This window comes from Pipra filicauda, unplaced genomic scaffold (genome assembly GCF_003945595.2).
Source record: "Pipra filicauda isolate LSUMZ 115617 unplaced genomic scaffold, ASM394559v2 scaffold226_size1812527_pilon, whole genome shotgun sequence".
Taxonomy (NCBI): domain Eukaryota; kingdom Metazoa; phylum Chordata; class Aves; order Passeriformes; family Pipridae; genus Pipra; species Pipra filicauda.
The window spans coordinates 424,936-449,572 of NW_024104339.1; the positions used below are offsets into that span (position 1 = coordinate 424,936).

The window sequence follows — 24,637 nt, forward strand, 5'->3', positions numbered from 1 at the left end:
TGCTGATGAGATCCTACTTTGACAAATCACATAAACACTATTAGAGAAATGAAATTTTTTATCTAACTGTTTATCATGAGTGGATTCAAGGTAAAGGCTCATATGGAGGTAATCTCAAGGGATAACTTTGAGGTAAAGCGTACCTAGTCCTTATGAAACCCTTATCTGTTTACCTGCCAGCTTGTTTTGTTTCCCCAACTCAAGGCTGTTGTTAGCTGGGGTGACCTGTGCCGTTTCAGTCCAATTACTTTCACTGGAGATGGATGCGGGGGGGGGTATTTTTTTAGGCTAAACCTAGTGGAGGCAGGCTGGGTTTCTGTAATATCTTTCCACTTTTAAAGAAGTGGAGTCACTTTACCCTTCTCCCTGTGTCAAAGTGCTCAGACTGGACCCTGTTGACCCCCTCGGCAGCAGCATTCATTGGAAAAGAGTCACTAGAAGAGGCACTCCAGCTTGTGTTTCATCCCCTTAACTTGCTGGTTTGCGTGATGGGCTTTAAAGGCAGTGAGGTTTGTCACGCTGGTTTGTCTCAGCACTGCAGCTCCACAGCCAGTCCCTTGGTTTTGGAGAGGAGCTTGCCCTGCTTTCTGCTCGTAGCTAGTTCTCTTCTTCAGCCCCTAGGATGTTCTCCATTTTTTTGAAGTACTTTGTGCGTTCCAAACCAACTGTTCCACGGTGAGAGCCTGCAAACGTGTGTGGCTTTTCCCTCTTTGTCACCTGGGTGTGCAGCCCCACCGTTCCAGCTGGCTGTTCCACACCGCAGTGTCCTTGCACAGCCAGTCCACACACTGCCTTGTCTCTCCAAAACCCTGCTCCTGTTTCTTTTGGCTGGAATGAACAACAAACGCCCCATCCAGAGCCCGTGAAAGGCAATGGAAAAATCTTCCTTGCGTCAAATCGACGCTTTCCTTTCCAAACTGAAAACCCTTGGCAGACACGGATGAGCTAAGCCTTGCTGCTCGGCAGCTGTTACTGCCATGCACCAGTGGGGAAATGGGAGAGGGGAAAAACGAGCTGGTATTGTATCCTGGGGAGACCTTTTGTGGCTGAGCTGGCCCATCCCTATCTCTTGGGACAACCTGTGAGGTCTCTGCCCTCAAAGCCTCTGCCCAGAGCCTCCAGTCTCTGCCAGGAGTCCCTGCCCTGCTCTGGCTCCTCATGCATGGGCACAGGCTGTCACCTGTTGTCCCCAGCACCTGTTGCTCATCATCAAACCATCTCTGGGTGCATCTTTTCCTTGGGCATTATGATGAAAAAGCCTTTACAAGCTGCGTGGGCACAGTCTCTGACCTGCTTTGCCTCACAGTCCACGTGAAACTGTGGTAAGACGGTGCCTGTCTCTTCTCATATCACTTTAGTGTTTTAATTGCATGAACTGGAAGCTGCTGCTCCAGTACTTGGTGGGGGAACTTCGCAGAGCTTTAATCACTTGCTAAAAAGCTTTCAGGCTGCATTACCATCTCATGGCTCTCTGTAATGGAGAGTCTGTGCCCTGAGGAACCTTCAGAGAAATAACTCAGTCTCTGGATCAGGTAGTCCAGAGCTGCTGCAGTTTTTCCTGGTGCAGGCAGGAAGCAGCTAAACAAAGTGGAGCCCACTGGGGTACTGACAGGAGCTGACAGCCTGTGACCACCTCCCTCTGGGCGCTGTGCTGGCAGGAGGGACTTGTAGTCTCATGGTGGTCTCATGGTCACCCCAAGTGCCAACCTCTCCTCCTGGAAAGTGCAGTTGGGAGAGCTCAGCCTGCAGCTCTGCAATGTTGGTTTTCCATGATTTAGTGCTTGCCCTGTGGCACCCACTCCCAGCCAGGCCTGGAGCCAGTGCCCGCCTCACTTGTGCCTTGTGGATGCATCCTGTGCCACGGGCTGTGCTGGGAATAATGGGGGTGAGCAGCAAGGGACTGCAAGCAGTGCTGTGGCAGGACAGAGGGATGGGTGGGATGAGGGCTTTGGGGAGGCTGGGGAATGGCTCACATGGGCAGAGGTGATGCTGCCATCCTGCCAAAGGGATTGCAAGCGATGGCATGTGGGTTAAAGACTGCTGAATAATCTGCTGGCCCAAGTGGAGAAGCACAGCTGAGAACTGGTGATTCATAGTATAGAAGAGGTGGTGGATGAGGAATGCTGGAGGGACTGGCCTGCTAAAGGCTGGAGGAGGGAAGACACCATAGTGTGCCCTGTGTTGGTAGTCACTGACCAGCAATGTGGGTGCGTGGTGGTCACCACAGCCCAGCACACCATTACCTGTCTGCCAGGCCCTGCCCATGGGCTGGGTTTAAAGCCCTTGTGGGTTTAGGACCCCTTCCCAGGGCCATGTTTCCATCTGGGGCTGGCCTGGTGCTCATGGGCAGCACGGGGAAGGCAGTCCTGTGCTTTGTATCGCCAGCACTGCTGCACCGGGAACGTGACTGCAGGGAGGTGACGGCTAATTGCTGCAGCGAGTCAAGGACTGTTTAAGCAGCTAATTAATTCCTCCTAATCAGCCCTTGATCTGTTGAAAACTGCATGGCATTATCTCCTCTGCTGCAACACCTTGATAATTCCTGTCTGAATGGCCTTCACGGAGAACATATTTAAATAAACTCAATAGAGATTTCAGACAGATAGCAACTATAATTACCAGCTTGTACAAATTAAAACCGTGGTTTGTTCTGTTCTTTTTCTCCTGCCTTCGCTGCCCAGAGCTTCTACTAATCATGTTCCTGCTGCCAGTGGCACGCCAGTCCCCCGGGCATTTTCTGCACATGCCTTCGGAAAGCCCGTGCCGGTGCCTGGTGCCGGAGTGTGCCGATGTTTCGGATGAGCCTGCACATGGGCACATGCCAGCCTTGGCTGGTGTTTTTCCTGTGCTAGGGGCTCACTGCTGTGCAGGGGAGCTGCAGGAGCAGCCCCCCCACACCCCTCAGGGTTGCCATGCGCTGTCCTCCCCAGGACCAGTCCTGCAGTTCCCCCCCCCCCGTCTCTCCTAAGGTTTGCAACCTCCTGGAAATATAGAGTTTTTCTCACCTGGGAGGGGCACAAGCACTCAGACATTGGCCTTCAGTGGCCACAGGAGCCCAGGCTGGAGCTTTCAGTCATGGTGTTCAACTGTAGGTGTGGTAGGTGCTTCCCTACATCACTTTGGCAGTGGATTGCCTGCACTGAGCGCTGCTGGCTGCAGCAGGGCTTGAGCACACTTCGTTAGGAGGGGTAAGGTCAGGCCACACTCATTTCCTTCATGGTCACTTGGGACAGCAAGAAGAGCTGGCTCCTCTGGCATTTGGCAAAGGTCAGCCAGCCCTGGTGCTTGCATTTCCATTCCAGCTCGCTCTGCTTCCCTGCCTGCTCCTGGGAGCACCAGAGCCACAGTCTGGATGCTCAGGTCTATCTTTTAGATAGCAGAGAGAAGAGAATGTTGCTATGCTTTAATGAGGGATTACAGCGAATCAGAAAGCAAAAATGGATTTTTAATGACAGGAACAGGTCGGTGCCTCTGGTCCTCGTAGGTGAAATCAGGGTAATATCAAGTTTCCTGCCCATTCAGCATGTTGTGAGCCAACTGGGGCACATCTTCCACCGGGGGAGGTGCTCTTTGACCCATACTTGGACAATGAATATTTTTATGCCAACAATTTGACCAGGGCTGGAGCATCCCTAGAAGTGCGCAGAGCATCTCCCCAGATAGACCCAGGATTTTGCACATCCCCTCTACCCTGCTCCTGGGAGAGCTGGGAAGCAGGCACTGACCTTAACCCTTCAGTGCCTCAGTTTTCCTTGGTTGAAGGGAGATGCTAATCCATCCCAGCCTCCCAGCAAGGCTAAATTCACTAGCTCCTGCTCGGTTTTCTTCGGATGCCATGGCAATAGGGCAGTGTGAGGACATAAAATGACTGATTTGCATCGAGATGCAAAATGTCCCTTTGTCCTGAGCCTTTGGGTTATCTGGTTTCGTTGCCCATTTCTGGGGCGAGCCAGATTTAGCAGTGGAATCACATGGAAGAGCACAAAGGCTCTAATTCAGAGCTGGGACTGAGCAATTAAAATGTAGTGTGTTCCAAAGCCAGGTTCCCTGGATGGCAGACAAAAAGAATCAATTTCCTTCAAACAAATACTAAATATTAATGAGAGGCCGTGGTCTGCCATGCACACGGAGCTGGAAAGAGCATTTCCTGTTGATCACTGCAGAGGCAGGTTCATGGGATGAAATTGCTTTTCGAGTGGTTATTTGTGGCCTTTCCCAAGGTGCCTCAGGATGGTTTGCCAGCCTGAAAAAAAAGAAAAGGAAACTCAGAGCATTTCCATTTTCCATCCAGGCAGGCGCTGGGAATGCGTGCTGGAGCTTTCATTTTTGTTTACGCACTTGCCCGGGTGGTTGGGGAGATGGCTGGGATTGGTTACGTAGAAATCAGCCCCGAATTTGCGTCTAGAAGGAAGCAATTCCCTGGGAACATCAGCCAGCTGAGCCTGCCCCCGGAACGGCCTGCCAAAGGCAGAACATGGGACCCAAGAGCATCCCCAGCTTTGCAGCCACATCCGCTTGCTGATTTATTTCAATAATGAGCATTGGGGGAAACATTAAAAAAATGACTTACAGCACTCACCAAGTATCCTAAAGTGAAAGCAGAGGGCTGGGAGCTTTGGAAAAGAAATTTTTTTCTATTGCTTTGACCCTTGGGTGAGTCAGGAAACCTTGTATTAACTCCCTTTCCAAACTTGGAAGAAAAATGAAAAGGCTTCTTTCCCTACCTCGCCAGGACACACAGCTATGGTGTGGGACTTTTCTCCCCAATGCTGTGCTTACCCATGGGCAGCACAGTGCCAGCCTTGGCTGGGAGGGCAAAGAGCACAGCGGGAATGGTCTCAGCCCTGCTCTGTCCCACACAACAGCCATGGAAGCTGCTGGAAGCATTTTGCATCCGTCACGCAGTAAATAATAACATGTCGGCTCATGATTTTATAAAACCATTAAGGCAGCTGCGTAGCCGTGGGTCGATCGGGAGCTAATATTAGCTCGAAATGACTAAAATTAGAAAATTAGAACCAAGCCAGAACTAATTAGTTGTTCAGGGAATAGAACCAGAACCGGAACTAATTAATTGCCACTGAAATATCGCCGCGGGGCGCAGTGGGTGCCGCCGCTTCCAGCTCCGCACCAGCTTTGCTTGGGATGACTCCTGTGTGGGCTCGGAAAGGAGCCCAGAGTCCCATCTGAAGGCTGTGACAGCTAAATAAGAGTTGGCGGCTCAGTCCCAGCTGTGTGGTGCAGCACAGACTGGGCTGTGCTGGGAGCAATCCCATCGCAGCCGAGGCAGCTGCTGCCGGAAGGGCTCGGAAAAGCGTCCCCTCGCCCTGGCTGCCCAGATGTGCCTTTCTAAAGGTGAGGGCAATTACAGTGACCACCTTGAGGGCTCCCAGCAGCACACAAGCTCTTCTCTCTGATCCCAGCAGCTCTGCCTTCTCCTTCAGCTCCAGCTCTGCCGCCACTGTGGTGCTCTGCAAAGCTCTCTTGAGTGAGCCAGGAGCTGCCATCCATGCAAACGCTGCCAGAATAATTTCCAGGGAATTAGGAAGTTGGTACAGATAACTGGCACGTGGCTGCATTTTTCCATCTGTGACTCCGTCACCTGTATGGTCACTTCTTTTTACTTTCCAAAGGTGGTAACTCACCCTATATTTCTTTTTCCTACTCTCTCAGCGCTCAAACAGCAGCTCCGATTTTAGCAGCAGCATGACGCACGGTGTTTTAAATTCAATTTAGAATACAAACTATTTATACCAGCCAGAAAAAGGCAGTGAAGCAGCTCTCTCTGTCATGAGTGGATTTGTAATTTCGGAGCAATCATTGCATAACTAATTGAATCAGCTCTCAGCATGTGAAATCAGTGCCCTGCTTATCAGAGGTTTTCATCGTTCCCCCCTCCTGAAGCCATCAGTCCCCCTCCACCAGCAGCACTTTGTGCTTCTGCAGCAGCCTGGGAAGAAAGCGAGACCTGCAAAGCTGCCTTTTTCTGCTCAAATTGAGCCAATAAATTACCAAATACGTTCAGAGTAGATGAAGAGCTGGGTTGCAGGTGCCCCCAAAAGCTGCCCAGGCTCCATGCGAGGGAGTGAAGTACATTTGAAACTAATCAAGTGCCAGCCGTGTCTGAGAAGCAAATTGGTGCTGAGATGTTCTGCTGACTCCCACTTCCTGCTTCGTTGCCCAGGTGTGCTCTCCTTGGCTGGAATTTTGGGTCTGATGTCTGATCCAAACCTCCGGCTTGGCACCTGAAAATGGAGCCTAAGAGGGGCGATAAATATAGTGACAGCTTTCCAAGGGGTACAGGAAAGGCAGAGAGCAAAGTATTTGTAAGGATTTTTATCAGCTGGGAGTGCAGGGCCTGGATTTGGTGGCTGGGGTGGATCTGGTCCTGCGGATTTTGGGAGCAGCTCCAGCCACCTGCGTGCAGCAGCCTCCTGGGGTTAGAGGGCACTTCCTCATCTGTGGGGCGGTTTGGGCAGGGGCCCATCAGCATCTGCAGAACACAGAGTTGAACCTTGCAGCCAGGGAAGAGTGTGCTGTAAGGGATGTTAATGCCTCCTCGGGGATGCTGCCTGTGTACATGTGGGTCCCAGGCTGTCACTGCTGCACTGGGATGGGTGAGGAGGGCAGATGAGCCCTAATGGCTACAATTGCTGAGTGCTAATGAAGGCCAGGCTGGTTCAGCTGGTACAAATGGAAGCAGTTCTCTGGGCAAGGCTGGCAGATCTTGTCTTGGGCAAGCTTGAGGGAGCGCTTGCAAATTTTCTGGATGTGCAGAGCGAAGGGTTCTTCCCAGGGTCAGGTGTGATCCCTGAGACCGAGACTGGACATAGGAGGTGATACATCCCAGAAAATGAGAGCTGGGTCTCCCTGTGGTGCATCCCCTCAGGGATCCGTTTTCCTTCTTAGCAATGCTCTCAGCCTTGTTGAATGCGTCATATTCCCCAAAACTAATTTTTTTCCATCAGCCCATGCCTTGATGCTGCTGGCTGACCTGGTGTACAAGGGCATATGCAATGCAAGCAGGGTCTGGCATGGGTAGGAGAAGGAGCTTTCATCCCCAGGCTTGGTTCAAGGCATGTCCCATCGGTGGCCTCCACTTGCTTCTTGCACAAAGCCACACAGACAAAGTGTCCCGAACATGTGAGGCCAAGGCTGTGGGATTCGGGCTCCTGGGGCAGCATGTGCCAGGCATCCCCAACCACCCACTTTGTTTTCTGTTGTCTCTCCAGGTGGCCAGATTGGAGCACAAAACACGAGTGTTCAGCCGAGTCTTCGGCTCTGCACATGCTGCCTGTTACTGCCTGGGTGCCGTGATCCTGCTGCTGAACTGTGTGCGGAGCCACTGGTAAGGAACTCACCCTGCTGGCCTGTACCATGGAAAGAAATGCCCCGATAGAGTGGGGGAGATGAGGGATATTCGGCTCTGCAGTGCCGAATCCAGCCCCAGTGCATTGCTTTTCCATGGTTGGATAACTCCAGCCAGCAGCAGATTTATTCCAGGGTTTGTAATAAAGACAAGGGATGTGGCAGGATGGCCAAACCCATCAGTTTCACCAGCCATTGAGTGTCACAGGTTTCCTTGCTCTGCTCCCTGGGGATGTTTCCTCTCCCCTCTGAGCAGCCCAGCTGACAGGAGGGCTGTTTGCACAGGATGGATCATATGTAACAGCAGGATTTTTTTAATTTTCTCATAAAAATCATAAACAAAATTAAAGCTGCTTTTAAGAAGCCGCAGTTTCCTGTGCAGAAGAGCAGGATTACCTGTGCACTTAGCAAACAGTCTCTTGAAACTCTTATCTGCCATCTCTAAACACTACCTGGGCTTGCTAATAGTATTGTATGGCTGATACACCGTACACCGTGGGAATACGTCCTTTAGCGTTCCCAGTGCAGCAGAGAGGTTTTACTGCAGAAGATTTCCTCAATGCCAGCAATTTATCTGTGATCTGGTAGGCTTTATCTTCACTGCTGTTAGTCGAGACAGACTCACTAAATTCCCAGATTCAATTATACCAGGGTCAGAGCTAATGGGTTGTTTAGTACTCTGGGTAATTTCCCAGGCGCAGAGATCTCTGGTTGGAATTTGCACATGTATTTAAGAGCTATGCCTTCCTGGAAATGACACCAGGACCTGCCCTTGCCCTTCTGTGTTTGTCCCAGCTACTGCTGATTGCAGAAACTGTAAGAAAGCTTGCAGTGAACAGGTCTGTAATCGAATGCAGGCAATTCAGAGGGCATGTGTGTGTGCTGCTGATGTCTCAGTGACACAGAGAGCTTGGATTTCGCTGGGGAATGTCTCAACAGTCTCTTGCACAAATTACATAGTCATTTGTTGTCTGGGAAGCAATGCAAAGCCTTGTCCCTGCCTTTAATTAAAAACATGGGTGATGGAAGGACAGTCTCCATTCCTGCTGGCTCCTGGGTCAGTGAGGCTCGCTGGGTCACTGACAAGACACTGACTGGGAACTGCTGGGAGAGCCAAAGGGGCGTCGTCTGTCCCATCACTGTGTCCCACATTCCCCCCGTAGAGCCCTCAGAGCCCCACCAGGGCTGGCATCACTGGCTCTGCTCTGTCATGAGCCTGTAGACTCACTGAGTTTGGCTCTGCCTGCACAGCACAGCAGTCGGGCCCTGAAGAAACAACAAGATCAATTCAGGGGGCTGGAAAAGCCCCGTCTGGACCTTAGTTTTGGAGGAGAAAAGATGGGGCAGCTCACCCCTAGCAGAACACAGATGAGATGCCAGCCCACCACAATGGGCCAAAGCCTTTCAGATCACTGCAATGGGAAGTTGATTTTGCCCAGATGTTTCGACATATTTGGGTTATTCTCTCGCCTTTTCTTGGCACTGAAGTTGGCCTGAGTGACGGCTAGCAGGCTTTGGAGGCTGTTCAAGCAAGGCAAGCTCTTAACTGTGGGAGTAATGGGACAGTTTCAGGGGGGTCATCAGAGCAGCAACTTCTGGAGTTATCCCAAAACACACCTGGGAGACCTGCTGCCTTCATTCCCAGCCCAGCGAGCCCTCCAAGGCTTACTGCTCAAGCCTGGAGAGCTTTTGCTTCCTGGGAAGATTCGTCCTGTCCCTTAAGGCACTTGCATGAAGATACCAGCCAGGTGCCAAGTGGGGTTCAGCTGACCAGAGGGGTTTTGCACCACACAGGCACCGTCATCTCAGTGCCCAGGGACACTGGAAGGGACACGTCTCACCCGCTCTTGCTCTTTTGTTTTTCCCTTCATTTTATTCTCTGAGTCACTTGTACTGGGCGTGCTGGTGGGAGCAGGTTTGCTGCTCCTCAGCCCCATGGAAGCTGTGCTTCACATAATGGTCGGGATTGCTCGTGCAGAGCATGCGGGCTGCTGATAGAGAGCAAAAAGGCAGCCTCGGGGGTCCCTCCACCCCCAGTGCTGTAATCCAGCCTTTAAAACTCCTCTCTGCCTCCTCTGGGGACTTGTTACGTGGGTGGAGGCTGCCAGGGAGTGATGAGGAGCCCAGGGGATGTCTCTTTTGGTTTTAAAAACCTGCTTCCTTTTCGCAACTGAATTTTTGAAAGGCTCCAGGCTGGGGGCGGAGGAGGGGAGGGCAGAGCAGACAGAAACTTCGGGAGTGGGTTGGAATTTCGACTGACAGCACCCGGGAGCTGGGCTGTGTGGCTGCTTCACCGCCCACCCCACGCGGGGTCTGTGCCATGGTCCTGTCCACAGCTGGACATGATGCTCTCATGCCAATTTGGCTCCAAAGGGATGCCTTGCGTGTAAGAAGAGGGATATCTTTGTGCTCAGTTAAGCAATTAGGTGCTTCCCAGCTCTGAGCTTCATTATCAGCTTGCAATCTTGGCTTGCAATTTGGAGTGACCTGTGACCAGGTGGGACCTGCCTAGTCAAGTGCACAAGACAAGCATCCCTAATTGCGTTGGTGCAATGATTATTTTCATTACAGCCTTTTCTTTCTGCAAGAAGCAGGGAACTTCCATCGCTGAGACTCTTATCTGTGAAAACAATTCCTGAACTTCTGAACCATCTGCACCACGTGCGCTGGCCCGGCGGTTTGTGACTGTTATCTGTGTGACATGGGACGTGACAACCTTCACTGTCCTCCAGACTTGCATCCAGTCTCGGTCTCTCTTCCCTCACCACCTTGTTGATATCTTTCCCTGCATCAGCTCTATAATTAGTTGCTGGTGCTGCCTCTGAGCCCTTCAGTGCTGCTTTTGGCACACATTGGCACACTGCCCACCTCAGGGCAGGTACATGGGAACTTCTGAGCTTCAGGTCTTGGGATGTTTCCTTGAGCTTAAAGGCAGCACCCATGTGCACACCCTGACAGGGGGCTGCAGGGGGTTGGGGTACCCAGGGCTGTGATGTCTCAGTGGGAGTAAATCCCAAAGAGGCAGTGCCACTGGCAACATGTTCAGTGGTACCACACTGCTTGTTGGCAGTACATATTGCCTCCTGTGTGGATTTCTCACTTGAAGGTGACACTTCCAGGAAAATAAATCCACCTTGGGATGGGGTTTTGTCCAGGAAAGGGACTGTTTGTCATTGCCAGGTAGTGCCTCTCATGAATGAGCGTGCCGTAAACGGCATCAATCCCAGAACCATGTGGCCCTGTGTGCAGAAATGACCAAATTTGATGATGGGAATCGAGCTGGAGCTGATGCCCCTCCGAGCCACGCTGCTGGCAATCTCTGATGGCTGTTTGGGAAAAGCCCCGGGCGGCCGACGGCACCTCCTGCCCACGGCATCCGCATGAGGAAACCAGGCAGCTGAGATGTGAGGCGGGGGGAGAAGCTGCCACAGCCCCCAACTGACCGAAATAACACACACACACCAGTGCTGTCAGAAAAGCAAAGTCATTATTGGCAAAAGAAGCTGTGAAGATGATGGCTGGGCTGACAATTGCCGGTGGTATCGGCAGGACGATTTCAGTGTTGTCGAGGTTGCTGTTTTCAAATGAACAAGATCTTTTGTTGCAGCGTGTGCTGCTGGGCACTACCGGGTGGTTTTTATCCCCATTGCCTCCTTTAGCTGAGAGGAACAAAACCTCAGGTGTGGGGATGAACCGAAATCCCGCACGGTGACTGTGGCACCTTGCAGTGGTGGCTGTTGTCACTGAAATCCTGGTCGCCTGCACCACCGCTGCTTCCTTGCTGCCTGCTGGCCCCTGGCCCAATTCTGCCCCAATTGCTCTTGCTAGCCCCAGTTTCCAGGCTGATTTTTGGGATCATGCAAGGAAGCACTGCTGGGCTGCTCCCCGCAGCGACCCAGTTTGCTGGATGAGGTCTTTGTCCTCCTTTGCAGGAGAGGGATGACAAAATACATTTGCTGGGGGCCACCGAGAGAGGCCCCCAGCAAGACCTAAAAAGCTCAGCTTCTTTCTTAGTACAGTATTTCCAGGCTTTCTTCTTCATGTGGCCTTTGGGGATGTGTTTTGGGCTTGGTTTGTTCAGTTTTCTGGTTGAATAAATCAGTGCCTGTGTATGCAAACCTGGCTGCGGGTCCTGTCAGTGTCCCAGCCAGAGGATCTGCTGCCGATTTCCTTCGCTCCCCACTGTCTTCCTGGGATCCCACCAGCATAACTTGCCCATCCCCACATTTCAGAACCATTTTGAGTGGTTTTCCAGTTCATGGGGTTTATTATGTGGTAAACGGGAAGACAAGAGATACAGACTAGATATAAGGAAGAAGTCTTTTATGAGGAAGTGTTTTATGGGGAAACACAGGTTGCCCAGAGCCACTGTGGCTGCCCCATCCCTGGAAGTGTCCAAGGCCAGGTTGGACAGGGCTTGGAGCAATCTGGTCTAGTGGAAGGTGTCCCTGCCCATGGCAGGGGGGTGCAACTGGATGATCTTTAAGGTCCCTTCCAACCCAAACCAGTCTATGATTCCCATGGAGCAGCAATGTAGTGGCTGTGCCTGAGCAAGTGCCTCTCTGTTTTGGGAAGTGTGGGCAGAACAATGCCCGCTTCCCTGGCTGCTCCCATCCTGCCAGGAATTGGCCATATCTGCCAGTTTGGCCAGAGCAGAGTTGATGGATTTGAGCTTCTCCCAGCTGGTGGAGAGTGTGTGGCTCTGGTGTCATGCTTCACACTGACAAGCATGGGAAGATGTCAGGGGATGCCCCATTTCCCCAGTTTCTCTCTTCCAAAGCTGTGGGCACATTCCAGGCCCCTCCCTGGTGGCAGCCATCCTCACGACAGCAGCCAGGTCTGTGATCAAAGTAGGTCGCAGCCCCCCCGCCCCTCCCCTGTGCTGGTACGAGGGATGGATGCTCCTCACCATGGCAATCGCTCTGCTCAGCACATAAAGCAATTCCAGGTACTGGGACAAAGCATGGATTTAATTGATGTCCTCTTGGGTGCTGAGCTGCGCCACTGCCTTGTTGTGCAGCCAGAAATAAATGCTGTAACAAACGTGACTTAGAGGCACATGAAGGAAGGGACTGGCAGCACAACTGGCGCTCTAACAAGGGAAATGCCCCAAACCTTGTCTGTCCCTACCAGGGAGGGAGAAACATAGCCAGGGAGGCTCCCTCACCATCAAGGAGCAGTTGTAGATGCTGGAATAATTGACAACTCTGTGCTGCTTGTCATGGCCCAGCACCCTAAATGCTTAAAAGGTTTATTTACCAATTCTGAAAACTCCTGAGCGCATCATGTTTAATGCAAATAGAGAGTGTGTTTAGGAAGATATAAACCATTCCTAGAGGGAAAGGCAGTCCATTATCTCCGTGCAAACACCTCCTTCTCTAGCTGTAAGCCAAACAGCAGGGAACCGAGTGAGACATGCTGATGAGAATAACTAATGCAGGCCTATCCGACCATGGAAAGGAAGGATGTGATCATCTGGAGCAGGAGAGACAGCTTTGCCAAAACAAACCATACCATGTGCTGGTTACAAAACTTCCAGTGCTGATTCTCAGTCAACCAGTTCATGCTCTTGAAGCCACTTTTGTTCCGTGTTCCAAGACAGAGTCGAGTCACCAGCATCAGATAGAGGAGCCTCAAGGATGTGAGACAGTGTGAGTCCAGCTTATCCAGAGCAAGAAGCCTCCAAGGGCTGTGTTCTCACTGTGTCTCTCTGTACTCTGGCATCTCTTCGCCAGGGCCTGGGATCCAGGCAGATTCCAGCTCGGCACCTGCCTCCCCAGGGATCAGCAGCAGTGACTTTTGATTGCTCTGAGATACTTCCCAGTGCTGCTACCCTCTGGAGAGGTCCTGGCCAGATGTGGAGCCAAACCCCACTGCTGTGAAAGGCATTAGCATCCTCCTCTGTGTGACCAAAGAGCTCCAGAGCATCCCCAGGGATGTCACGGTGTGCTGTGAGTGCACAGGCAGGCCAGGATTCCTCAGGCAGACAGACACATCCCTGCAGGGGGATTGCTTTCCTCCCAAACCCAGGCAGTGCTGGTATCAGGGACGTGGATTTTTTTGGCTTCTTCTTAGAGGAGACTTGTGTCATTTAAAAATAAACACTGGGGAAATGATGCAAAGGGGTGTGCAGCTGCTGCTTCACAGTGCAGCCAGATTTGTGTCTTCCCATCAAAAATGATTTTAAGCTAAGCCAGTGTGAGCCTGGTGATTGCAAGGAGCTGTGCTGGGTGCTGGAGGAGGGCCAGCCTGGAGACACCATTACATCACCTGGGGCCACGTTGTCGTCCTCTGCCTGTGCTTGGCTCCGTGGAAAAGGGAATTTCTCTGTAATTTCCAGAGTGTAAATCACCAAGATGTGTTCTTGCTCACTCCCAGGCATGTTACATTTATTCCGTGTTTTGTTTCCTTGCTTCAGTCCAAACCGAAGATTAAATGTCTTGCTCTGGAGTCCTAAAAACCTCTCAACAATGGAAAGTCTGGTAGGAACAAGCCCCAAAGAGAACAAAAAATATCATCAGGTCCCTAAACCACAGAGTTTAAATATTATCCTGGACTTTCTTGGTGCTTTGAACTTACCATCATTTGAGCCTTCAAAAGATTTCCAGCTGCCTTTCCATCAGCCATGAAGGCAGGACTGGCTGTCTCTCTCAGTTTTTATTTGGGCAACAGAGAAAAAAATCCAGGGATTTGCAGTGCTTAGAGAAGAGGGACATCAGGGAAAAAAAACTATCCCAAGCCCTGCAGATAGCACCATGGAAGCACTTTCCAGCCGAGGAGCCCGGGTCCGCAGGCAGGAGCAGCACTACTGGCCCGCCACTCACAGGCAGCAGTGGCCAGAGGCATGGGATAGCTGTTATTCCGCTTGAATTTCAGCCTCCAGGGTGCTCATTAAAAAAAGGCTCAAAGTTTCCTACCTCATGTGTCAACAACATGTGGAGAAACACCGTGTAGAGCTCTGCGGGTCTGTTATCTCCTCTCGCTGTTATTAATGGTGTTTTTTTAATCACAGCATTGTCTCCTTTGTCACCGTGCGTTTGTGTCGGAGCCATGTGCGATGCTGAGCCTGCCAAGCCCGGCTCTGGGCAGAGTTCAAGGGGCTGAAGGGAGGGGTCACCGTTATTCCAATCACAAAGGAGTGTTTGGAAGGTCAGACCCGAAATGCCTGAGCCAGCCTGGAACGGAGGAGCCGTGTTCGCACTTGAAAACGCCTTGTCTCTCGTATTTTCCTTTCGCCGTTCCAATCCTCCCCCTGACTGTCAGGCTGCAGCCGTGAATCACTCCTGGGCACGTGGCTAACCCATGAACACTGCAAAATATTTTGATGGAGGGGAACGGGGGTGGGAGCACGAGATAATCCAGCCGATTGTTCCAACCCTTCGAGTCCTGTGCCGAGCCATCGCAGCCTCTGGCATTCGCAAAGGCGTCTGTCCCAGAGCTCCCAGTCACGATGAAAGCTGGGATTTGGTGAACGAGACAAAGGTGTTGATATCACAAGTCAGGGGGGTTGGTATTTCCAGGAGTGAGCAAGGGTTGTGAGTAGAAATAGCTGCCCCAGGTCAAACCCTGGCTGCTCATAGGCTTTGGCTCCTTGCTTCTGCTGTTGGAAGGCTGAGTAGGTCCAGGTGGGAAAAGGGATCCAGAGAAGGGACCTCCTCAGCAGCATTCTCTCCCAAAGCTCCATCTCTCAGGGAGAGGTGGGTCATGTTTTTAACGGCCCTTGTTGTCTCTCCAACAGCTTTACAGAAGCCATGAAGAGCCAGCCAAAGCTGGAAGGCTGGGACTGCCACTGGACCTATTACTCAGGCGTGGCCATCTCGGCTGTGGGGACCTTGTTTGTCATCTCCAGCTTCTTAGCACTGGGATTCACCGGGACATTCCTAGGTAAGCACTAAAAATCCAACAGCTTAGCCAGAAAGTGCATTTAATCCTTGCAGGGATCTCTTGCTAGGGCAGAGTCCTGTAGGAATTCCCTTGTCCTTGCCTTCAGGGCTTTATGATGCAAAGCATGATCTAACCATGCTGTTACCTCACACGGTGCAGTGGTTTTATACAGCAAGTCCCATCACCTTCAGTGTTAAGCTTGAAAGTTTGGAGCAGAGCTGATCGTCCACCAGTCCAAACACCCTCCAGAAAAGGTGCAAGGGCAAGACCCCATGAGCAGCACTGGCACAGTGGGTGTGAACTGTCCAGCAGCCTTGCTCTGAGCACCCACCTGCTTGTCACACGTGCCAAGGCAGGATCTGATTTGCTCTTCCCTCTGCAATAAACCTGAATGTTCGTTGACAGATCCTTTTATCTGCCACTTTATGGCAGAAGGCATTTTCCACTGCGCCTGCTTTCACATTTAGAGAGTAATTCTGTTAGCGTTGTTGGCTTTAAAAACATGCCAGTATGTGTGGAATTCATAAAAATAAAGTAGAGACAGGAACAATAAATATCCAAGGAAAGGGGCAGCTCCCGCTGGCTGAAATAATCACAGCCCCAGCTCTGACACCGCATTTAGGCTGTGCTTTTGCAAGTGCTTTACAAACCAAATTCAATTAGCTCCTGTGGCGTCGCTAGGAAGAAGAGAGGGACGTAATAAGCCTTCCTGGTTTCAAGTGGAGTTGCAAAGAAATGTGTTGAGTTGGCCAAAATCCTGCTGCCAGAAATAGAGCTCAGCACTCCTGAATGCGTCCCCTCACCCTTCATGTGCAGCCCTGTATCACACCCCTGTCCCTCAGCTACCGGGCACCAGCATCCTCCAAAATCACCTGCAGCCTCCCGCAGTGATGCTGTGCCTGTGGAGACATGTCCAGAGAGGCTGGGCACAGGAGCACCCGCCAGCAAGAGCTGCTTGAATGCTCCTGAAGTTCAGCCAGGTCTGGAGTTGTTTACGTAAAGCCTGATTCATCCGACCAGGAGGATCCAGTGGACTTGAACTGCTGGGAGAAAGCAAACAAGTGAGTCAGGCTCAGCGTAAGCCGTGAGAGGGGCCCTGTCCCCTGCCTCTGTGTCCCCCGGGGCAGGGAAGGGATGGGTGTTAGTCGTCCATATGGGGCATTTCTGCTCCACCCACTCTGCCGGGAGGGCTCTCCCTGGAGTGTCCCAGGCTGAGGCTGCCCGGCTCCAAGCCTCACATGAGGCAGCAGGGACCAGCTCCCTCTACCAGCAGTGCATGGCAGGTAACAGGGCAGAGCTGAGTCGGGGTGGGGACTTCACAAGACCACATGCTAGTGCAGCCAGGCTGTTTTGGGACCTCTGCAGTGGGCATGGGCCCAGCTGGAGCCCCATGGAACATCCGTCCTTGGACCAGTAACAGCTTCCTTGTTGAGTCTATGAGTCCAAGTCAGCAAACTCTTAATGGAGAATGCCCCTCAGCGTGGTTTCTTAACCAGCCATGGGGAAGACAAGGAGTTTACAGGTCTCTGAGGATCTCACATGGGATATTCTCTTGCTCAGGACTCACTTGGGACTGTATTTCCAACATCCTCCTGCATGCAGGATTTTAGTGCTGCGCTGGCGCTGCGGGAGGAGCAAGGACTGCAGGTAGCAAAGGGCTGCACTGCTTTGGCAAGAAGGGGCATCCAGCTGCTTCTCACTATTGATAGCTGAGCTCAAGAGAAGTTTTGAGAGAACCTCTGACACACGAACACTTCAAGAATTACCAGAACAGGATTTGACCCTTACTTTTTCACTTTTCCTACACCACCGAAGGCTGAACCAGGGAGGGCACAGGGACCACATCAGGACTACCTGTTAGATTCCCTCTTTACAGCACATTTGAGCTTTGGAGCAGCTGCAGAACACTTTGTCTCTGAAGTGTGTGCTAAACGGTGCAGTGGGAGCCGTGTGAGTCACCCTTCTCCAGCAAGCCTTGCTGTGCCACCCCATCTCCCAAACAGCAGCACCAGCCTCAGCCTCTGTTCGCAACAGCTGGATGCAGGTCTACCTGGCAGATCCATCTCCCGGTGCCCTGTGTCTGTGCCATGCCCATGCTGGGATTTGGGCATCACTTCAGCACCCTCCACCTCGCTGTTTGCCCCGTTTCCCAAAAAAAACAGTGACAAAGACTTGGAAATCCTGAGGCCAAGGGCACAGAGAGTCGGCTCTGCCTGCCTGAGCCCATCTGTTTTGTATCCCAGTTCTATTCCTTCCAGCACTGACCAAGAGTTCAAGTCAATCTGACTTGACCAAAGTCTGTTACTGGTCTTGGAGAAGCTGATGGATCTCCAGAGTGAAGTGGAGGTGGGTTTTCAGCCTAAGTCAGGCTCTAGGGACCATGGGGCACCTTGTAGAATGCACCAAATGGCTTTTTGCTGCTGTGATCCCAAGTGCAGTGAGATGGTTATACAGGTGTCTGGCAGGAAAAAACCCTCCAATTAGCTGCCAAGGTCCCTCAGCTTTACAAGAAGCTGATTCCTGATTTTGGGGCTTAATGGAGGCTCAGGAGATGCTGAGGCTGATGCTGCGCAAAACAACACACAGTCCTTTCCTGTGAACATAAAAACATATAAACCACCTCTCTGGTGGTCATGCTCATTGAACTGTGCAGGTTTAGAGGCAGAGATTACATTGGAAAAACTGCCAGTGTGCTCCTGCTTGTGGGGAGCCTGCCAGGAGGGTCCCACAGCCCCACCAGTGCGGGGCACAGAGAAGCCCCTGCAGTCCCATGGACCCAGGGCTTTGTGTGAACCTCCCCAGTGCCAGTGCCATTTGGGGAGCGAGGTGTTCAGCCCAAAGGCAAGGGCGGGCAGAGGATAATGAAGCATTTTGACACATAAAAAAACACAGAAATGGGCTGTGGCAGGGGGTGATGTGTTCTTTCTACCAGAACAATCTCAGAGATGTATTGCCAAGTAACTGTGAGAACATATAGTATGAATACAAGGCAATTATCTCACTTAGTGGCCTGTAGTTAAAGCCCAAAAGCATTGTGTAATTGGGCAGGGGCTGTTTATCCTTAGAAATAAATGTTTTAGCACCATGTGAGGTCAAAGAAATTACACTGCGATCCAGGTAATAATAATAACCTTGAATAGTTTGCTCTCCTGTAATGCCTTTCATCTAGATTTGCGAGCACTTTCTCACCATACATTAATCCTCACCACCCTCTGTGCTCTAAGAAAGCACTGATATTATGATCGGTGCACAATAGCACCGGGAGGGACGGAGGAGACTTGCCCAAGGTCAGGGAACAGGCTGGCAGCAAAGCTGGGAACACAGCCCAGGGTGGTGGCAGTGCCCTGGGCTGATGGACCGGCACTGCTCCTCACGGATCAATGCTTGTCTTGTACAGGGGACGAGGAACATGGGAGTTGTTACAGTGGATATGGAACATGGACTGAAAGGGCTGTCCAGCCCTGGCACAGGCTGCCCAAGGGCAGTGGTGGAATCATCATCCTCGGAGGGATTTAAAGCACTTGTAGATGTGGTGCTTTGTGGTCTCACTTGTAAGACCAACACAACCAAAGATCTGCATCCTGGCCCTTTACCCCCCACACCACCCGAAATGCTGCTCACGAGCTGCACATCTCCTTGCTGTCATTCCTTTTCCAAGCTCCTTTCGGGAGGGTGGAAGGATCGCTCTGAGGTAGATGGGAAGCTGGTTGGATTCTGACAGTTCTGAAAGCTTTCCTCATTACAGATGACAATCACCTATTATCATCATCATCATCGTGCCAATAATTGAGTGTTTTGTAGGCAGAGGTGCTATTTTCTGAAATTCTGAGAAATTCTCTGAACTGCGAGATGAGGGTGGCACTGGATGAGGGCATTTGGTGGTGGTTGTCGTGATTATAACATCTCCAAACACCATTACAGGGCGCTGGGCTTATTTTCCCATTAAATGGATTTGATCCTATGCACTTACTTCCTCGTCGAGTGGCATCCAACGGGCAGTTTTCAAATGAGAAAACCAGAATTAACCATTTGGGACCTCGAGAGCTGCCTCCTGATGAGGGATGTGGCTGCCATAACCTCCTTCAATGCAGGAACCTTCCTCACAGGCAAAGAGCCATTCCCGGAAAACCTGATAGGCACAGAGTAAGCAGGCGACTTATTTGTTGCTGTTTTCTCAGCCTGGAAGTCAGCAGTGAAACCCCTTTGCTCTGCATCCCTGGCAGGGATGCCCCGTGGCACAGGGAGGGTACCAGTGTTCCAAAGCCTGCCGTGACTCCCAGTTTCATGGAGACCAACCAAAAACTCTCTGTTTGCTCTTAGGTGATTACTTTGGCATCCTGATGGAGGCAAAAGTGACCAGCTTCCCCTTCAACGTCCTGGATAACCCCATGTACTGGGGCAGCACAGCCATCTACCTGGGCTGGTCCCTCATGTGAGTACATGCCCTTACAAACACCTCCCGTTGTAGGGTGAGTGTGGGGTCTGTGTTTGGCAGGGCATGAGGTGCCAGGCTGCACCGGGGGCCGAAGGGGCACTTGATGATGGCAGTCAGCAATTAAATGGCAGGGAAAGTGCAACATGCCCTGACTTCTGGCCTCCTGGCTATTTTTGTGCATGGAAAATCTTGTGCTGTCATAAAAGACTTGCAGCTTTAGTTGTTGAAAAATAAATAGCGGGCAAGTGCTGGGGAGAGGAGGCATCAGCAAATGCTCTGCAGCTGAACGAGTTCCTTGGCAGGCTCTGCACGTGGAAAAATCAACAGTCAGGGCCAAATTCGTGCAGGGTGTCACTCGGCAGGGGCAGGGCATTGATACGGGGAGCAGTGTGACCCTGTAATTACTCTGAAAAAAGCAAAACAAGCCAAGCCACCCTTTTCCCCCACTGCACGGTGATAACACTTCCGAAACACTTCTCATGTGATACAACACAGCTTAATAGCCTGCTTAGGAGGAAATGAATAGGCTGTAATTTAGCAACAAATGAGCAATATACTCTATTCAGTGTAACAAGTTTGATGTGGTTTTCATTTAATATCACATTTTATTTATTTGCCCAGGAGAAAAACACCCGGCTGTGTTACTTCAGGAGCCTGTGGAGTGTTGTGGGCTGTTATCACTAGATATTTTGCACTGGTGCTCCTGACTGTGACCACCTCTCTTCTACTCGGGTGGAAAAAATGAAGTGCTTTGCCACTCTCTAGTCATTTTTTCAGCCATGTGTGCAGCCCTTGGTAATAAGTAAAGCTGATGGTTTTTCTCCTGTCTCCACTGAGCTTGTTGCAGTTCGTTCTGCACTTGAAATCACCCCCGGTGCCATCAGGGCTGGTCGCATGAGGCTGTTTCCCTTCCTGGCAGAGCCACGGCACTGGATGGGGTCTAAATCCTGGGAAATGGTGCACAAGGGCCAGAGCGAGCTCACTGCTGACAGCCCTGGGCAGGATAGTTGGCCACAGGGCTGGCAGCAGCACAATGGGAGCATGGATATTGCTGGGGAGAGTGGGACAGAGCTGGGGCAGGATGACCCACCCCATACCACACCATGACCCCCACAGCAAAGCAGAAGGAGGAATTAGACCAGGAGGAATTACAAGGAGAGTTTTATTTGTTTTAAGATCAGCAACCATCAACTACTTCCTAGAACCTTTGCAGAATCCACAGAACCCTCCTGAGCTGTTTCTGTCGCAGAATCCCTTCTCACCCCTCTCACCAGGTGCACATTGTTTGGTCTTCCACCACAATTCTGGGCAAAAGCAGCTCTAAGCAGCTCGAGACAGCAGTGATTGCCTTCTTTTTCTCGTTAAAGGCTGCCACCATTAAGGCCAGTGAGGCATGACAAATAATTGCTGTTAACAAATTGCTGGAGCTGTGCAAAGTGGCACCAGGACACCGCCTGCCTGCCCAGGGGAAGCTCAGCACAACCCTTCTCACAGTGGTTTTGGCTGTTTCTCTTCCCTGTGATCTCACTTCACAGAATCATGGAATCATTTAGGTTGGAAAAGCATTCTAAGATCATTGAGTCCAACCATTAAGCCAGCACTGGCATGTTCACCACTAAACCATGTCCCCAAGTGCCACATCTACACAGCTTTTAAATCCCTTCAGGGATGATAACTCCATCACTGCCCTGGACAGCCTGTGCCAGGGCTAGCCAGCCCTTTTGGGGAAGAAATTTTTCCTAACATCCAATCTAAACCTCCCCTGGCACAACTTGAGGCCATTTCCCCTTGTCACTTCTTCCGTGGGAGCAAAGACCAACCCCCACCTGGCTCCCCCCTCCTACCAGGGAGTTGCAGAGAGCAAGAAGGTCCCCCCTGAGCCTTCTTTTCTCCAGGCTGAGCCCCCCCAGCTCCCTCAGCTGCTCCTGGTGCTCCAGACCCTTCCCCAGCTCCATTTTCCTTCTCTGGACACCCTCCAGTTGCTGAGGTTTTTTGGGGGAGTCACAGCTCTCTCCTTAGGTCCCAGGGCTTTGCAGAAGTTGTTGGTGTCTGCCCTTGGAAGCCAGAGCTGAAGTCTCAGCTCTGTGGTAGTGGGAGGAATGTGTTTGCCATCTGGTTCTGGTCAGACCTAAAACACAGAGCATGTTTGTTCTCCCTTGGTGATGTATCACACTCCACATCATGGTGTCAGAGCCCAAAGGATTGATTATTTTCATCCATAAGGTCATATAAACACATCACATAAACCAGAGTGCCCTCTGACTTCATTCCAGCCTTAAAAGCATCAGGTGGGGCAACAACCCACTTGCCATGGGGAGCTGCAGCAAGGCTGGGGATGGACAGACTCCCTACCCAAAAAAAAGCCCTGCCAGGACCACAAAACCTTCCTGGCTGATTCATCATTGATGCTGCTACGATGAGTCCTCGCCCAGTATGTAGGTTGAGCTTGTAAGAGGAGAGAAACAGTTCACCCAAATGCTGCTCATCACCTGCATCCAGCAGCCTCATTTCTTCTGCAAGACAAATGGAGCATTCACTGTTTAGGGACAGCTTTGTGTGTCTCTGGTAGAGAAGTGTTCTAACTCACAGCAACAGGCTGCATAAATCAGAGCCGGAGCTGCAGCCAAATGATGCAATTAGAGGTCTTGCTGTCAACAAACAATCATGTAAATTTGTTCTCTCTGATAGGAATCAAGGAGGAGACATGACTAAGCATGTAATAGCAGGGGGTTGGGAGAAGAAGAAGTTGCCCGAAGCTTCCTAATGAGAGAAAAGTTATTGCAAAATGAAAACAGTGAAAAGGTGAAGATTTGTGGGTGCCTCTCCAGGAAGTGATGAGGCCAAGTGGTACCTGAGCAGGGCTCCAGTATGAGGTTTAGGTAGCTCAGTCCCTCTTCTGTAGGCAAGTTTTCCCAGCAGCACGAGTCACAGAATGGTTTGGGTTGGAAGGAACTTTAAACCTCATCTCATTCTCACAGCTCATCTATGTTTCTGTGATACCTGTCTTTAGAGCAGAAGGTGATGGGGATTTTTGGTCCCAAATCTTTGGCCTCGGTGCTAAAAGGCACAGCCATCTCCATTGCATCCACAGTTCTTGATCACCTTTGCCCACAACCAGACAGTGCAGAGCAGTGGATGGCATCGGTCCACTGTGCTGTGCCTGGTGACATCTTGCTGGAGGACACCATTCCACTGGGCCTTGGGAGGTGACAGAACATGTTTCTAAAACATCTTGAAATGGGTTTAGAGGTGAACCAAGCCCCCAGCACCCAGCCCAGATGCAGCACCCACCCCAGCACCTTTCAAAGGGTAGACATGGACCTTCCCATCCCTTTCCATCCCTATCCCTGTGATGGCTCAGCCTCCACTTTGATCTATAGGGTGTCATACACTGCTCTCTCTGCCAAGAGTCCCCTGCACCCTGGGTGGCCCATCTTTCTGGGACATCAGGCACTTCCCTTAGAGCACGGGCTGGGAGCCACAGCCATACTTCAGCAGCTGCTCAGCCCTTAAACATCCCTATAATCTCAGGATTTAGCATCAAAGCAGAAGCTCTTCTAGCAGAGACGTGCAGGGATCAGACTTAAAATAAGTCACCGAAATAGGCTGGGGAAGAGTCTTTGCCAAGTAACATCTGTCTGAGACAGTTAACATTGAGCACAAAAAAAAAAAAAACCAGCCCTTTTGTTTGCTTCTGTTTAATGAGCGAGAGCTCTCATGGAGCCCAGTGTCTCATTTCACTTTCTCAGCCAGGTCTTGCATAAGCCCATGTACTTACCTGATCTTTTCCTTCTCTTTCAAAACAGGCACGCCAGCCCAGCTGGCCTTTTGCTGACAGCTGTAGTGGCAATTTCCTACACAATCGCCATGCTGTATGAGGGGTGAGTAGCTGTGCAGAACTGGAGAGCTTCTAATTATTTCTACCAGCTTTAACTCCCGAGGTTTCGGAGAACTGCACAAGTAGAGATGATTTTTTCCAATTAATTCAGCAGGGGAAGAAAGAAAACAGAGGATTGTTTTTCAATTGTTTTGATAATGGGCAGATTCCACTCTGGAACTATTTGCTGAGTTCTAGGAACATTTGTGCATTTGTTTGTTTTTATCAAAATGAGATCTTTTTTCCTTTCGGATGCCTGATTTTGTCTGTAGAAGAACAATAAGGAAGGCAGTGAGAGGACTCATTGTGTCCTCTGAAGAGTCCCTACAAGAAGTGCTTGCCTTTTGTAGTTCTTTGGATGGGCTTCTCTGATATTTTGCACCACAATAGCCTGGCAGCAGAGAATGGAACAGACTGGAATAATTCCCAGAAGTAGCAGTTGTACTGCAGCAGTGAAAGGTCTGTTGTGTTTGCAAGGGAGGAGAAGATGCAGAGTGGCAAGGTCTGCACGCAGGGGAGTCTGAGTGTGTGCTGAGCCTTGTCCCATGCAGCACAGGGATGGTCCTTGGTGGAAGCAGCTTGTAGCTGCTCCACAATCCAGAGAGACTGAGATGAGGATTGCCATGGCACAGGAATAGTCAGGCTGTGCCAACCAGTGAAGGACAGAGTTTCTGGGTGCACAGTAATCTTGATTTTAATTCTTCCTCCCTTGTTTTGCCCCTCTCTTTTGTCTCTGTCCCCTCTCTCCCCAAATTCCCATCTTCCTAACTACAGGCCTTTCACAGAGGAAATCTACCGGCAGAAACAGAAGGGAGCGAAGAACAAGTAGCCACAGGTACGTTTGCTGATCGGCAGTTTCAGCTGCTTTGCCAGGCTCCCCCACCTACGAGCACCCCTGCCCAGCCCTGCCTTCCCTGGCTCCTCCAGAGCCCTTCCCACACTCCTGAAGGCTTTTGAGCTTCAAACCTCTGCAAAAACCCAGGCAGGAAGGCTTTTCACAGCAGCAGTTTTGTCCGCCTCCTGGCACCCGACCAGCAGCCCCCAAATTGTTTTGATTATACACTTGAGAATCA

The 24,637-nt window shown here is 51.1% G+C and overlaps 1 protein-coding gene across 2 annotated transcripts in view; it reads left to right on the forward strand.

The window, feature by feature from the left end:
* PEMT (phosphatidylethanolamine N-methyltransferase) overlaps positions 1 to 24,637 on the forward strand; it is a 40,564-nt gene that overhangs the window by 14,614 nt on the left and 1,313 nt on the right. For both annotated transcript variants that reach the window (XM_027743041.2, XM_027743042.2), the window contains exons 3-7: positions 7,233 to 7,348; positions 15,107 to 15,252; positions 19,573 to 19,684; positions 23,494 to 23,568; positions 24,339 to 24,399. In XM_027743041.2, coding sequence (XP_027598842.2) covers positions 7,233 to 7,348; positions 15,107 to 15,252; positions 19,573 to 19,684; positions 23,494 to 23,568; positions 24,339 to 24,393 — 504 coding nt within the window. In that variant the 3' untranslated portion in view covers positions 24,394 to 24,399. The remainder of the gene's footprint in view (positions 1 to 7,232; positions 7,349 to 15,106; positions 15,253 to 19,572; positions 19,685 to 23,493; positions 23,569 to 24,338; positions 24,400 to 24,637) is intronic.